The sequence below is a fragment of the Protopterus annectens genome, chromosome 3.part1, assembly GCF_019279795.1.
Source record: "Protopterus annectens isolate FY-2018-M chromosome 3.part1, PAN1.0, whole genome shotgun sequence".
Classification (NCBI taxonomy): domain Eukaryota; kingdom Metazoa; phylum Chordata; order Ceratodontiformes; family Protopteridae; genus Protopterus; species Protopterus annectens.
In genome coordinates, this window is record NC_056732.1 from 48,491,456 (window position 1) to 48,505,132 (window position 13,677).

General features: G+C 43.9%; 1 protein-coding gene across 4 annotated transcripts in view; it reads left to right on the plus strand.

Annotated features, from left to right (window-relative positions):
* Positions 1-13,677, plus strand: part of VIRMA (vir like m6A methyltransferase associated) — a 1,734,630-nt gene that overhangs the window by 415,843 nt on the left and 1,305,110 nt on the right. For all 4 annotated transcript variants that reach the window (XM_044066546.1, XM_044066545.1, XM_044066547.1 and 1 more), the window contains exon 5: positions 8,269-8,443. In XM_044066546.1, the coding sequence (XP_043922481.1) occupies positions 8,269-8,443 (175 nt within the window). The remainder of the gene's footprint in view (positions 1-8,268; positions 8,444-13,677) is intronic.

A 13,677-nucleotide genomic window follows, 5' to 3' on the forward strand; every position in this document is an offset into this window, starting at 1 on the left:
ACAGCTGTAGCTTTAGTAAGTCCTGCTGCTACTCAACATTTGGTTAATTCCAATCCTACTGTTTTTACAAGGATGGTAAGATTATTGATAAGTCTGGGCAAAAATTATATGCTTGTGTAACTTTTACTTTCAGAATTTTGAATCATCAAGCTCATGTGTAAAAGTTTATTGTAATTGTGAAAGTATGAGCAGTGTTCTGTCTGCAGTTTCTTCTACTGAGGAAAGTCTGCTTTAAATAATTACTTTTGTTGTTTAAGTCACAACTCATCGTTTATAGTGATCGTATGACTCAGTTGATGTTCATCGTGTTACACTGCTGCAGTCATTACACTTGGGTTATCCTACCATCAGATGGTCCTGCAGTCGGCCAGAGTTCCAGTGTCTTGGTCCGGCGTCTGTTGCTGTCGCCTCCTCCCTGACGTCAGTGCAACAGGGGTATATAAGAAGCAGCCGACACCATTTTCTTCAGTCTTTCTTGCCGTGTGGTGCCCGAAGCAAAAGCAGTTCGCAAGTGCCGGTCAGCCGTCTCCCGAGATTTTCATTCCGAATCCAGAACCGAAGTCTTCTACAAAGCTAAGTACCCCGTTGGGGAAACTTTCTTGCCTCAGACCGATGTCAGTAAAAGTTAATAACTGTATTTCTTGTGGGAAGCAAATACCTCATAAGGATTTCCATTCCTATTGTATCCCATGCCTAGGCCCTGACCACGACGTTACTGGTTGTCGGTTTTGTGGAAGGTTTAACAAGCACATTATTAAACGTTGGTTTGATTTTGCCCATTATTTTGGTAGAAAATTCAATTATACCATGCCATCAGAAAGTCCGACGACCGGAATACACAAAAAGCGCAAAGACAAGGATAGGCATCCAAGGCCCAAAACTGACAACGAAGCCTCTTCTAGGCCAGTTCACCGGTTCTCCGGTTTTCAGCGAGGTGCCTTCGCAGCCCCTGACGACAGCTTCTGTAGAACCACAAGCCGCCTCTGACTCCCACATGGAGATGGCTGGGCCTTCAGATGCACAAGCTCTTCAGCCTACTGAGACTAACCTTTCAGAGGGATCCGGAGTAGCTGAGCAACCCACAGCTACAGAGGGTGTCTTCAGACCTACTCAGTTAAGCATTAAACCCTCAGCTAAGTCTAAGCCTCCTTTAAAGTCAAAGAAACAAATACAGCATTCTCTAGGACAGGCCTCCATACCTAAGAAACAAATGCTCAAAATGGCCGAAGACCTAATTACTCTGATCAGGGGGTCCCATCCCCCTCCTGATAAAAGGCCTAGACAGGATGCAAACTGATTCATCCGACCAGGTGTCCATCTCTTCTGATTCATCCTCAGGCCTAGAATACTCTCTACTCCCTTTTGAGGATTCTGATGCTGAGGAATCAATTCCATCAGCCTCACAGACTGAGGACTACTCCTTTGGGGAAACCCTACATACCATGAGGGAGCATTTCCACTGGGAAGGCCAGGATTACTCAGAATCCAAGAAAAGGCTCAGAGACTTCCTTGTATTACCTCAACACAGACCCCTTGCTATTCCGCCAGTGTTATATATTGTGTATACTGAATCCAGCTTAAATCCTGATTCCTTACCTCCAGCCCCTGTTAAACCTGACAGATACTACAGAGTCCCTGACTCACATACAATTCTGTATAAAAGCCCTGTAGCTGACCCTGAAACTATTTCTCAGGGACCCAAAGGAGTTAAGGCCTCATCAGCCAAGAATCCAGTTCCCTCTGACAGAGATTCCAGAGCGTTAGACAGATGGGGAAATAAAGTATATACGTCTGCAACTTTATGAGAGCCTTAAATTGCCAGTTTCACATGCTAAAATATCAGCATTTTTTACTGTCTCAGTTAAAATAAAAAATGCTTCCAGAATCAGATCCTCCTAATTTTAAAGAAATGCAGGATTTATTGCATGCAGCTGAACAAGTGGGAGAGCATACTTTGCAATGTGGTTTTGATTCTCTGTAGGCCTCCTGCAGAGCAGCATTTACAGGCTCTGTCATTAGAAGACCTGCTTGGTTAAAAGAACATACGTTACCAGATCATGTTAAAGCAAAATTATTGGATGCACCTTTGCAGCAGGATGTGTTATTTGGAGTTAAGGCAGAAGAGGTATTAAAGAAAATGGAGGATAAGGTAAAATCTTTGCAAACGGTGAAGGATTTCTTACAGGTTCAGCCTCCTAGATTTAGCAGAAACTGGTCAACTAAAAATTGGTCCTTTCCAATTACAGACAGACCTCAAAGGGGAAGATACAGACGTCTAAGAGGTAGAGGTCAAACACAAGGTCCTTATAGGCCTCGTCAATGGGTTGCATCAGGCTAGAAAGAAGGGGAAGACAGGCCTCAACCATATAAAAAGCAGCTCCAATGACTTCCCACAACAGCTGCCAAACAAATCCTTCTTGGCAGCCCCTTGGGAGGAAAACTGGCTCTCTTCTACCACAATTGGCAAATGATCACCAAAGACAAATGGGTTCTCAACGTTGTATTTCAAGGTTACAGGTTCCACTTTCACACTCTGCCAAGGTTAAAAGGAATGCCAAATCTGCCACCAAATCAATGGGCAGAGGCTCAAAAACAAATTACAGCACTCATGGATATGAGAGCTATTTAAAAGGTACCATCACAGGAGCAAGGACAAGGATTTTACTCAAGACTCTTTCTGGTACCCAGAAAGGACAAAGCCTGGAGACCCATTCTGGATCTTTCATCTCTAAACACTTACCTGGATGTTCCGAAATTCAAAATGTTGATCTTACAGCAGCTTCTTCCCATGCTGGGCAAGAAAGCTTGGCTCGTGACTTTGGACCTCAAAGAGGCATGAGACATATCTGCATGTCCCTATCAGACAAAACTGCAGAAGATACCTCAGATTCATAGCTGGTTCAACGCACTACCAATTCTCTGCACTGCCCTTTGGCTTATGTACTGCGCCCAGGGTCTTCACAAAGTGCCTGGCACCAGTAATTGCATTTTGCAGACAGAAAGGAATTCAAATTTATCCGTACTTGGATGACTGCCTAATTCAAGCAGAGAGCAAGGACATTCTTCTAAAGCATCTGGCGTTTGTAAAAAAGTTATTAAGTTGCCTGGGGTACACAGTAAACGAAAAGAAATCAAAACTAGTGCCCTCACAAGAGATTATATTCCAGGGTGCCAGCTTGAACACAACGGCCCAGATGGCTTATCTCACGCCAGATAAACAAGGACAACTGACTCAATACTTTCAATTGATGGCAACAAAGACCCAGCTCCCTGCAAGAAAAATTCTGCTGGCCTTGGGTTATTTGGCATCCTGCATACTACTAATTCCATATGCCAGACTGTATATGAGGAAACTACAATGGTACCTAAAGAATGTATGGTCTCAACACTGTCAAAGTTTGGAAACGGGTATGCCACTAATCCCTTGCCTTCAACACGAGTTTCAATGGTGGGCTCAAGCTTGTCACCTCAACAAGGGACAGCCTTTTACACAACCTACAGCCAGGCAAACACTGACAACAGATGCATCGGATTATGCCTGGGGAGCACACATGGCAGGCAAATGTATTCCGGGCACTTGGATCGCAGAACAAAGGTATCTTCACATCAATCACAAAGAGATGCTAGCTGTACAAAATGCGCTTATAGCCTTCAAGGACCTGCTGCATCCAGGACAACTACTACTAAAGACAGACAACACCACAGTTATGTGGTACATAAACAAGCAAGGGGGCACTCACTCCTACCCACTATGTAGACAAGCTATGACCTTATGGAACACCGCTATAGACCTTCAAGTTCATCTTCAAGCGCAATTCCTGCCAGGTGAGAAAAACACACTGGCAGACGACTTAAGCAGAAACATCATGGATCCCCACGAATGGGAGTTGAATCCACAAATATTCAGAATGATAACACAAAAATGGTGGAGTCCGGACATAGATCTGTTTGCATCCCCAATAAACTGCCAACTACAAAAGTTCTGCACAAGGAGTTACCATCCACAGGCATGGAAAGTGGATGCCCTCTCATTCAGCTGGGAGAACCTATAAGTATACGCTTTCCCACCACTACCTCTCCTGCCAAAGGTACTCATAAAAGCCAGGCAGGAAGAGCCAAAGATGATCCTGATTGCACCAGACTGGCCACGCCAGCATTGGTACCCAATCTTAAGGAGCTTAGCACAAGAACCACCCTGGATTTTGCCTCAAATCCCACATCTGCTGACTCAGCACAACAGCCAAATACTACACAGCCAGCTAAAGACCTTAAACCTAGCTGCATGGAAGATTCCTTAGTCAAGCAAGCAATGCCTCTCTACAAAGCTGTTATGGATGTCATTCTGGAGGCCAGAAGGCCTAGTACCAGGAAAGCCTATTCGGATAAATGGAAGAGATTCTGTGCCTGGAACCAAGCTCACAACCTTGACCCTCTTGTCCCAAACATTCCTCAGATACTACAATACTTAACTAAGATGCTGGACAAAAGACTCTCCTTCTCATCCATCAAGATCCACGCCTCTGCCATCTCTGCTCATTACAACACGGATCCACCTATTTTCTCTAATCCTCTGTTAAAACAGTACCTCAGAGGGGCTAAAAACATAAGACCCGCCCCATAGAGCACCTACTCCAACTTGGGACCTCAACTTTGTTTTGGAGAAGCTAACTTTACCTCCTTTTGAGCCAGCCAACACAGCAGAATTAAAATAGATCTCTTGAAAAACTGCTCTGCTCCTGGCAATAACATCAGCACGAAGAGTTTCAAAATTACAGGCACTAATGGCAGTGGAACCTTTCCTCATTTTCCACCAGGACAGGGTGTCTTTACGAACTAACCCTACTTTTATGCCAAAGGTGGTATACAGTGTGGCTCTAAACCAAACTATTCACCTGCCAACTTTTTATCCTAAACCACAGAATAAAGGGGAGAGAGTACTGCACTCTTTGGACATTCACAGGCAGTTACACTTCTACTTGGACAAAACCAAAGCTTTCAGAAAATCTGAGCAATTATTGGTAGCATATGCTGCAGGAGCACAGGGAAAAGCCATTTCAAATCAGACTGTTTCAAAATGGATTGGACATTGTATACGTTTCTGCTACACATACCATGGAAAACCTGTACATAGCAGCATTAGATCTCACTCCACCAGGGCAACAGCCACTTCAACTGCCTACCTCAGGGGAGTACCTACCAAGGATATTTTGGAAGCAGCAACTTGGAGTTCTGTACACACCTTCACCAAGCATTGCCATCTGCCTCTATACTCTAAATCCAGAGCTGGCTTCGCCACTGCAGTGTGCTGCAGGGCCTTATAGCCACCCCTAATGCCTTATAGGACCAGCCACCCTTCCTCAGCTTTGGGATTCTACCCAAGTGTAATGACTTCAGCAGTGTAACACGATGAACATAGTACAGTTTTGTAACTACCATAAACGTAGATGTTCGAGTGTAGACACTGCTGCAGTCCAGGTTACCCTCCCTCTTACTGGCTGGTACGTACCTATGTCTTCAACCCTTACTACCTATGGGGAGTATTTGCTGGTAGCTGTAAGTTGTTTTTGCTTTTCTTATGTATGTTTTATTAACAATTAGAATTGCCTACGTATTTAGAGGCACTTGACATCTGGGGCAAGAAAAACTGAAGAAAATGGCGTTGGCTGCATCTTGTATACCCCCTGTCGCACTGACGTCAGGGAGGAGGCGACAGCAACCGACGCCGGACCAAGACTTTGGAACTCTGGCCGACTGTGGGACCTGACGGCAGGATAACCCAAGTGTAATGACTGCAGCAGTGTCTACACTCGAACATCTACATTTATGGTAGGTACAAAACTGTACTGTACTTCTTCAGGGCTGTGGTTACTGTTGTGAGGAAGTTTGCCTGGTTGCATTCTCAGAATATTTCAAATGATGTGGAAAATGAGATTTTAAATTCTCCTTTGGATATAGACTTAGTTTTTGTTTTCTCTGCTGCAGAGGAAAATCAAAAAGTGTGATGAATGAGGTAAGCTGACACTGGGAATTTCTAAGAGTTTTCAGCTCTCCGTCCAAAAAAAAAACTCTCAACAAAATCCATTTAAGTATAAATGACAGGGGAGTTCCAAAAATAATTCAGGACCCCCCCCCCCAAAAAAAAAATATCAGGGACAGTCCAAGCCAGAATTACTATTTAAGGGACTTTGCCCCCCCACCCCCACCCTGGCAATTAATTTTCCCATTCCAGACAGTCTAAATCTCCACTTTTCTCTTTGGCAACAGTTTCAAATATATTCTGAAGGCCATTCATCAAGGTTGCAGATTACAGTGGGAGGAAATCAGTCCTTTCCAGGGGTAATTCCTCATCTGCCAAACCAGATGCCTTTATTTCCTCCAGTCCTTCAATACATGCTGTCTCTGTGAATAGAACCAGTTCCTCCTTCCCAGGCTGAGAAAGACTTTTATTCAAGGATGTTTTTAATGTCAAAGAAAGAAGGCAAATGCTTGGAGACCATTTCTGGATCTTTCTTTCCTATACCCGTCTGTGAAAGTGTCCAAGTTGAAAATGATGTCACTTCAACACCTGTTAACATCATCTTCGTTGTTTAAATTTCCTGTTAATACTAAATTTTAAAAGATGCTTATCACATCCCTATTCATCCATACTTTAGGTGTTTAAGGATGTGTGTGTTTGCATCACATTATCAGTTCAAGTTCTGTGCCTTACCCTTTGGACTATCTACTGCACCAGGAGTGTTCACAAAGTGTCTAGCTCCAGTTACAGCTCATTGCAGGCTACAGGGTATCCACATTTTTCAATGTTTAGATGGCTTGCTGATCTTTGCAGAACCTTTTTCTAAGTGTCAGGAATCTCTCACTTGGGTGGGAGATCTCTTACAGAAGCTGGGATTCCAAGAGAACATTTAAAATTGCTTCATGACATCTCCACACAGGATTGTGTTTGTGTCGTGTCAGACATATCAGTTCAAAGATGTTCTTCGTGTTTCACTGTTGCTGTCATTACATTTGGGTAATCTGCTGGCAGGTTGCCCTCAGTCGGCCTGATTAACAACGTCTTGGGTTCTGCGTCGGATGCTGTCCCTTCTTCCATGACGTCCGGTCGTCAGGGGTATAAAACATGCAGCCGACGTCATTACATCAGTCTTTCTTGCCGTGCAGTGCCCAAAGCAGAAGTAGTTCGCAAGTGCCGGTTGGCCGACTCCTGAAATTTTCGTTTGAGTTTCAGAACCGAAGTCTTCAACTTAAAGTTAAGTACCCCGTTGGGGAAACTTTTTCTTGCTCCTTATCAATGTCAGTAAATGTTAATAATTGCATTACTTGTGGAAAGCAAATAAAGATTTTCATTCGTACTGTATTCCTTGCCTAGGCCCTGACCACGATGTACCTTGCCGTCGGTTTTGTGCTTTATTTAATCAGCGCACTATCCGTTGTCGGTACATTTTTGCCTCTAATTATTTCGGCTGTCTGTTTAATTATCCAGAAATGTCGTCGGTTAGCCTGGAAGAACAGATCTATTAAACCCAGACTTCAGTCACTGCAAGGGAGTACCTCAGGGTTTTGGGTCTCATGGCATCTATGATTTTCATGGTACCACTGATAAGACTCCACTTGAGAAAGATACAGTGGTATCTGAAGTTTCTTTGGACCCAGCACCAGCATCCTCTGTATTTTCAAATTCCACTGCTGTGCTGAGCTTTGTCAGAAGAGAAATCATTTGGTGGAAGCTGTCTGGCTGTTATGTCCTTGGCAGGACATAGCCAGTATACTGTTATGGTAAGTTTACTTGCAAAACTCTACTTTGTTTCATACTGGGGAAGAAGTTATTTTGTTTTAAAATTTAACTCAGAACAGGAAATAAGGGTCAGGACAACTTTACCTTGTGCAGAAATGGGGGAGTTTGGCTAGAACAATGTACTAAACAGTATGAGCCATTTGGGTGTACCTGGTTTTGCATCATAACCCAAGGCAGAGTGCACTTGCTTAAGCCCAGTCACCCTCACAATTAGTTTTAACATCCAGGACAGTGTTATGGCCTTTAAAAAAATATCCCTAATGAATTAATTAGTGGTGGTGGTGTGGAATTCACAACTTGTTCTAAAAATTGAATATCTGTTAGCACTTAAGTTTCCCTTTGTCACAGCCTATATTATTGCACATTCAGATGACTTAAATGAAATGTACAGTTTCATCATTACGGAAAGCTAGCACATGGCATTTCTTGTTCCTAATCAGTTTACTACTTTTTTCTTTTTTTTTTTTTGACAGGTGAACACTGATGGATTAGTGCTCAAAGGCTGGTATAATTGCCTTACTCTAGCAATTTATGGGACAGCAGATCTTGGGGTGGGTCATGAAAGAGATTCACCCCCACCACCTCCTCCTCCTCCCCCGCCTCCACCTCAGCAGCAGACACAAAGCACGAAGAGAAGCCAGAAACATGGTCAGTATAATGAAAACACTGTCACATGTGTGTGTGTTTAATTATTACGAGATACGTGCTCATTTATGATGTTAACACATTCTGTAACCTCTTGTCATGGTCCTAGAAGAAATAACATCTGTCGAACAGGAGTGTGAGATTTGTAAATGTGCTTTAGTTTTGTCCACTTTTCAGTTGGAACTGACATTTTGTATTTGTGTTGAAAATGCTTAAAATGTTTAGATTTTCAGTCCAAATCTGTAGAGGATGACTTGTGTTATCTGTACTCCTTTTTCTACACTAAAGTAAATAGTCACCTGTTCTGAGTTTGAGCTTGTATTTTGGTTTCAGACAGGGACTGAGATTTGTTCATTTGTTTGTTTATTGATATTTGATTACCGGGGAAGCTGAGTGGGTAGGAGCCCATTTTCAGAGGAGGCCTGGTGAGAAAAGCTCCAAAGTTTTGCAAAACATTTTAAGAAAAAAAATTTACAGTCTTTAAAAATAATGCAAAATAAGAAATGCAGTTTAATTGCACCAAATTAGACATAATATTAAAACATACAAGTTATATGGTAAAGATTTAATAATTAAAATAAATTTTAGTCCGTCTATAGAGAAGTTAAAGGGAAGGGCGTGAAGAAGGGGGAGAGTAAGGAGATGTAAGGTATGAAGAGGTATTTGTCCACATTTAAGGATATAGTTTATTTTGGTGTTGGGCAAAAACAGACACAGCTTTTGGCAAGCAAGTCTTTCAGAATGGTTTTGAAGGATGGAAGGGGGGGGGGGTGTTGACCTGATAGATACCGGTAAGGAGTTCCAGGCCTTAGCAACAAGATACAAGTACAGACAAGGCCCAGCAGATTTGGTAAGTTTGAGGACCATACCTTTCAACCTTTTAGTGCAAGAAATCTGGATAAAGCTTGAGAAAATGGGAAGACAAAGGCCTTTCGCACATTCAGATCCCAAAACAAGCATGAAAGAACCGAAGGTGGTGGTGTATCCATCATCATTAAATCCAAATACACCTTGAAACTGGTGAAAAACAGTACGACTTTCTTGAGCTACTCCAGGTCCAAATAACTACAGGTAAAATACCCTACCCATGTCATATTTAGCTACACATCCACCACGATGAACCAGGAGAAGCACACCACCTACCACATCATCGCTAGCTACGGGTCCCCCACCATGAACCAGGAGAAGCACACCTCTTACCACATCATCGCTAGCTCCGGGTCCTCCACCATGAACCAGGAGAAGCACACCTCCTACCACATCATCGCTAGCTACAGGCCCCCCACCATTAACCAGGCGAAGCACACCTACTACCACATCATCGCTAGCTACAGGTCCCCACCGTGAACTAGGAGAAGCACACCACCTACCACATCATCACTAACTACGGGTCCCCCCCATGAACCAGGAGAAGCACACCACCTACCACACCATCGCTAGGTACAGGTCCCTCCCCATGAACCAGGAGAAGCACACCTCCTACCACATCATCGCTAGCTACAGGTCCCTCACCATGAACCAGGAGAAGCACACCACCTACCACATCATCACTAGCTACGGGTCCCCAACCATGAACCAGGAGAAGCACACCACCTTACCACATCATCGCTAGCTACAGATCCCTCACCATGAACCAGGAGAAGCACACCACCTTACCACATCATCGCTAGCTACAGGTCTGTCACCATGAACCAGGAGAGGCACACCACCTACCACATCATTGTTAGCTACGGGTCCCCCACCATGAACCAGGAGAAGCACACCACCTACCACATCATCGTTAACTACAGGTCCCCCACCATGAACCAGGAGAAGCACACCTCCTACCACATCATCGCTAGCTACAGGTCCCCCACCATGAACCAGGAGAAGCACACCACCTACCACATCATCGCTAGCTACAGGTCCCCACCATGAACCAGGAGAAGCACACCTCCTACCTGGACTTGCTAGAGTTGCTTGATATACAGTCAAACACCTTGGTCATGGGAGATTTCAACTATTCTTCCATCGATTGAGTGACTTACTAGAGCACAAACACGATCACTCTGAGGTTCCTGGACTTTAATTCAGATGCCCTGGAACAGTTGATTATCTTCGTGTTTCACTGTTTGCAGTCATTACATTTGGGTTATCTGCTTGCAGGTAGCCCTCAGTCGGCCTGATTAACAAAGTCTTGGGTCCTGCGTTGGTTGCTGTCCCTTCTTCCATGATGTCAGGTCGTTAGGGGTATAAAACATGCAGCCAACACCGTTACATTAGTCTTTCTTGCCATGCGGTGCCCGAAGCAGAAGCAGTTCGCAAGTGCCGGTCAGCCGACTCCTGAAATTTTCATTTTTGAGTTTCAGAACCGAAGTCTTCAACTAAGGCTAAGTACCCCATTGGGAAAACTTTTTCTTCCTCCTTAACGATGTCAGTAAAAGTTAATAATTGCATTACTTGTGGAAAGCAAATGCCTCATAAAGATTTTCATTCGTACTGTGTTCCTTGCATTGTTGCCTCACAGCATGAGGTTCACCCGTTTGATTCTCGGTTGGAGTGTGGGGAGTGCCTTCTGTGTGGAGTCTGCATGTCCTCCCAGTGGTTGGGTGGGCGTTCGAAAGACATGCGTGAATGGACATGCCTTCGTTGAAGGTTGGACGTCAAGCTGGCACCTCGGCGTTCGTGAAAATCTACTGCCAATCATTAGCAGACCAGAGTTCCACTGTGGTGACACATAACCGGGAAAAAGCCGAAAGACAAACAACTGTATTCCTTGCCTAGGCCCTAACCACGATGTACCTTGCTGTCGGTTTTGTGCTTTATTTAATCAGTGCACTATCCATCGTCTGTATATTTTTGCCTCTAAATATTTCTGTTCTCGGTATAATTATCCAGAAATGTCATTGGTTAGCCATCCGACTACCAGGATTCCGAAAAAATGCAAAGATAAAGACCGAGACAGGCCGCCGAGGTCCAAAACTGCCGACGACACGTCTCCTAAGCCAGTCGCCGGTACTCAATGAGGCGCTTTCACAGCCCCTGATACCCGCTACTTCTGATTCGCAGGCCTCTACTGAGACCCATTCGGAGTCCGGTATGCTACGAGATGCTTCAACTATGCAATCCACGGATGTCTCTACCTTGGATGGGTCCGGAGCCGCAGTGCAGGCACCAGCTTCTGAGGGTGTATTCAGGCCTACAGACTTGCATATTAAATCGATGCCTCCTTCTTTATTTAGGCCTAAATCTCAATCCATGCCTATAAAAACGATGCCCAGGCCACATGCTCAGGCCTCTATGCCTGAAAAACAAATTATAAGAATGTCTGAAGATCTAATAACTCTAATCAGGGGTAGCCAACCCCCCCCCCCTTCTAAGAGGCCTAGGACTGAAGTTGATTATGAATCTTCTGATCAGGATTCTGTTTTTTCTGATTCTTCTGATGATCTGGATTTGTCCTTATCTACTTATGAAAATTCTGATGCAGAGGACTCCATTCCCTCTGCTTCCTCTCCAGAGGAGTTTTCTTTTGGGGAAACCTTACATACTCTAAGGGAACATTTCCACTGGGAAAGCCAGGATTTTTCTGATTCAAAAAAAGAGGCTTAGGGATTTCCTTCTCCTACCTCAGCATAGGTCTTTAGCTATTCCTCTTGTACTAGACATTGTTGATGCTTTTTCGGAATCTAGTATGGCCCCTGATTCCCTGCCTCCTGCTCCCAGAAAACCTGACATACTACAGGGTCCCTGATTCCCACAAGTTCCTTTTTAAAAATCCTATTGCAGATTCAGAGACCGTTTCACAGGGGCCCAAGGGCATTAAGGCTTCTACTGCTAAAAATCTTACCCCTTTTGATGGAGACACCAGGGTGCTGGATAGATGGGGTAAGAAGGTTTACACTTCTGCAGCCTTGGCCATTAGGGCTTTAAACTGCCAGTTTCTTATGTTAAAGTATCAGCAACATGTTATTGGACTGCTTAAACAGAAAATTATATTGATTCCTGACTGTGTGGAAAATAAAAAATTACAAGATTTAATGCATTCTGCTGAACAATTTGGAAAACATACTTTGCAATGTGGTTTTGATTCATTAGAGGCCTCTTGCAGGGCTGCTGTTACTGGGTCTGTGCTCAGAAGGCATTCTTGGCTTAAGGAGCAATCTTTGCCTGATCATGTTAAAGCCAAATTGTTGGATGCTCCTTTAAATCAGGACCGCCTGTTTGGTAACAAGGCTGAGGAAGTTCTTAAAAAGATGGAAAATAAAGCTAAATCTATGCAAACTGTTAAAGATTTTTTACAAGTTCAGCCTCCGAGATTTAGTAGGCACTGGCCCTCTAAGAATTGGTCCTTTCCAGACCCTTCCCGGTCTTCTCAAGCCAAACCCAGACACAGCAAACACCCCAGGTTTCAGTCCCAGGGGAGACAGAAATAAGCAGTAGGGGGCCTCCACGTCCAAATCTGGGAATAATAAGACTCCCCCTTATGATAAACTGTCTCAATGACTTCCTTTTAAAATTTCCAAGCACTTATCAACTGACTGCCCCTTTGGGGGGAAAGATTGCTCTTCATGCAAATAATTGGGAACTCATTACCCAGGACAAATGGGTTTTAAATAGTGTCCCAGGGATACAGATTTCACTTCCACACATTGCCAACACCAAGCGGGTGGCCAGAGGCCCCAAAACAAGTACTTTCTCTCTTAAGCAGGGGGGCTATTCAGCTGGTACCAGAAGAGGAAAAGGGACAAGGTTTCTACCTGAGACTTTTCCTGGTACCCAGAAAAGACAATTCATGGCATTCTATCCTGGACCTGTCTACTCTAAACACCTTTTTGGAGATTCCAAAATTCAAGATGCTGACTCTTCAATTACTTCCTATGCTAGGCAAATATGTCTGGTTGGCAACACTAGATTTAAAAGAAGCATACCTGCAAATCCCAATCAGGGAATCTTGCAGAAGATACCTATGCTTCAAAGCAGGCTACACGCACTATCAGTTCTCTGCACAGCCCTTTGGCTTATCTACTGCACCCAGGGTATTCACAAAGTGCCTAGCTCCAGTTATTGCATTTTGCAGGCAAAAAAATATTTAAATATTACCCACACCTGGGCGATTGTCTAATTCAGGCAGAAAGCCAGGACATACTTTTGAATCATCTGGCCTTTGTACAAAGGGTTCTAACTTGTCTGAGGTACACCATAAATGAAAAGAAATTGCAACTGGTACTCTGTCAACAAATTATATTCCTGGGAGC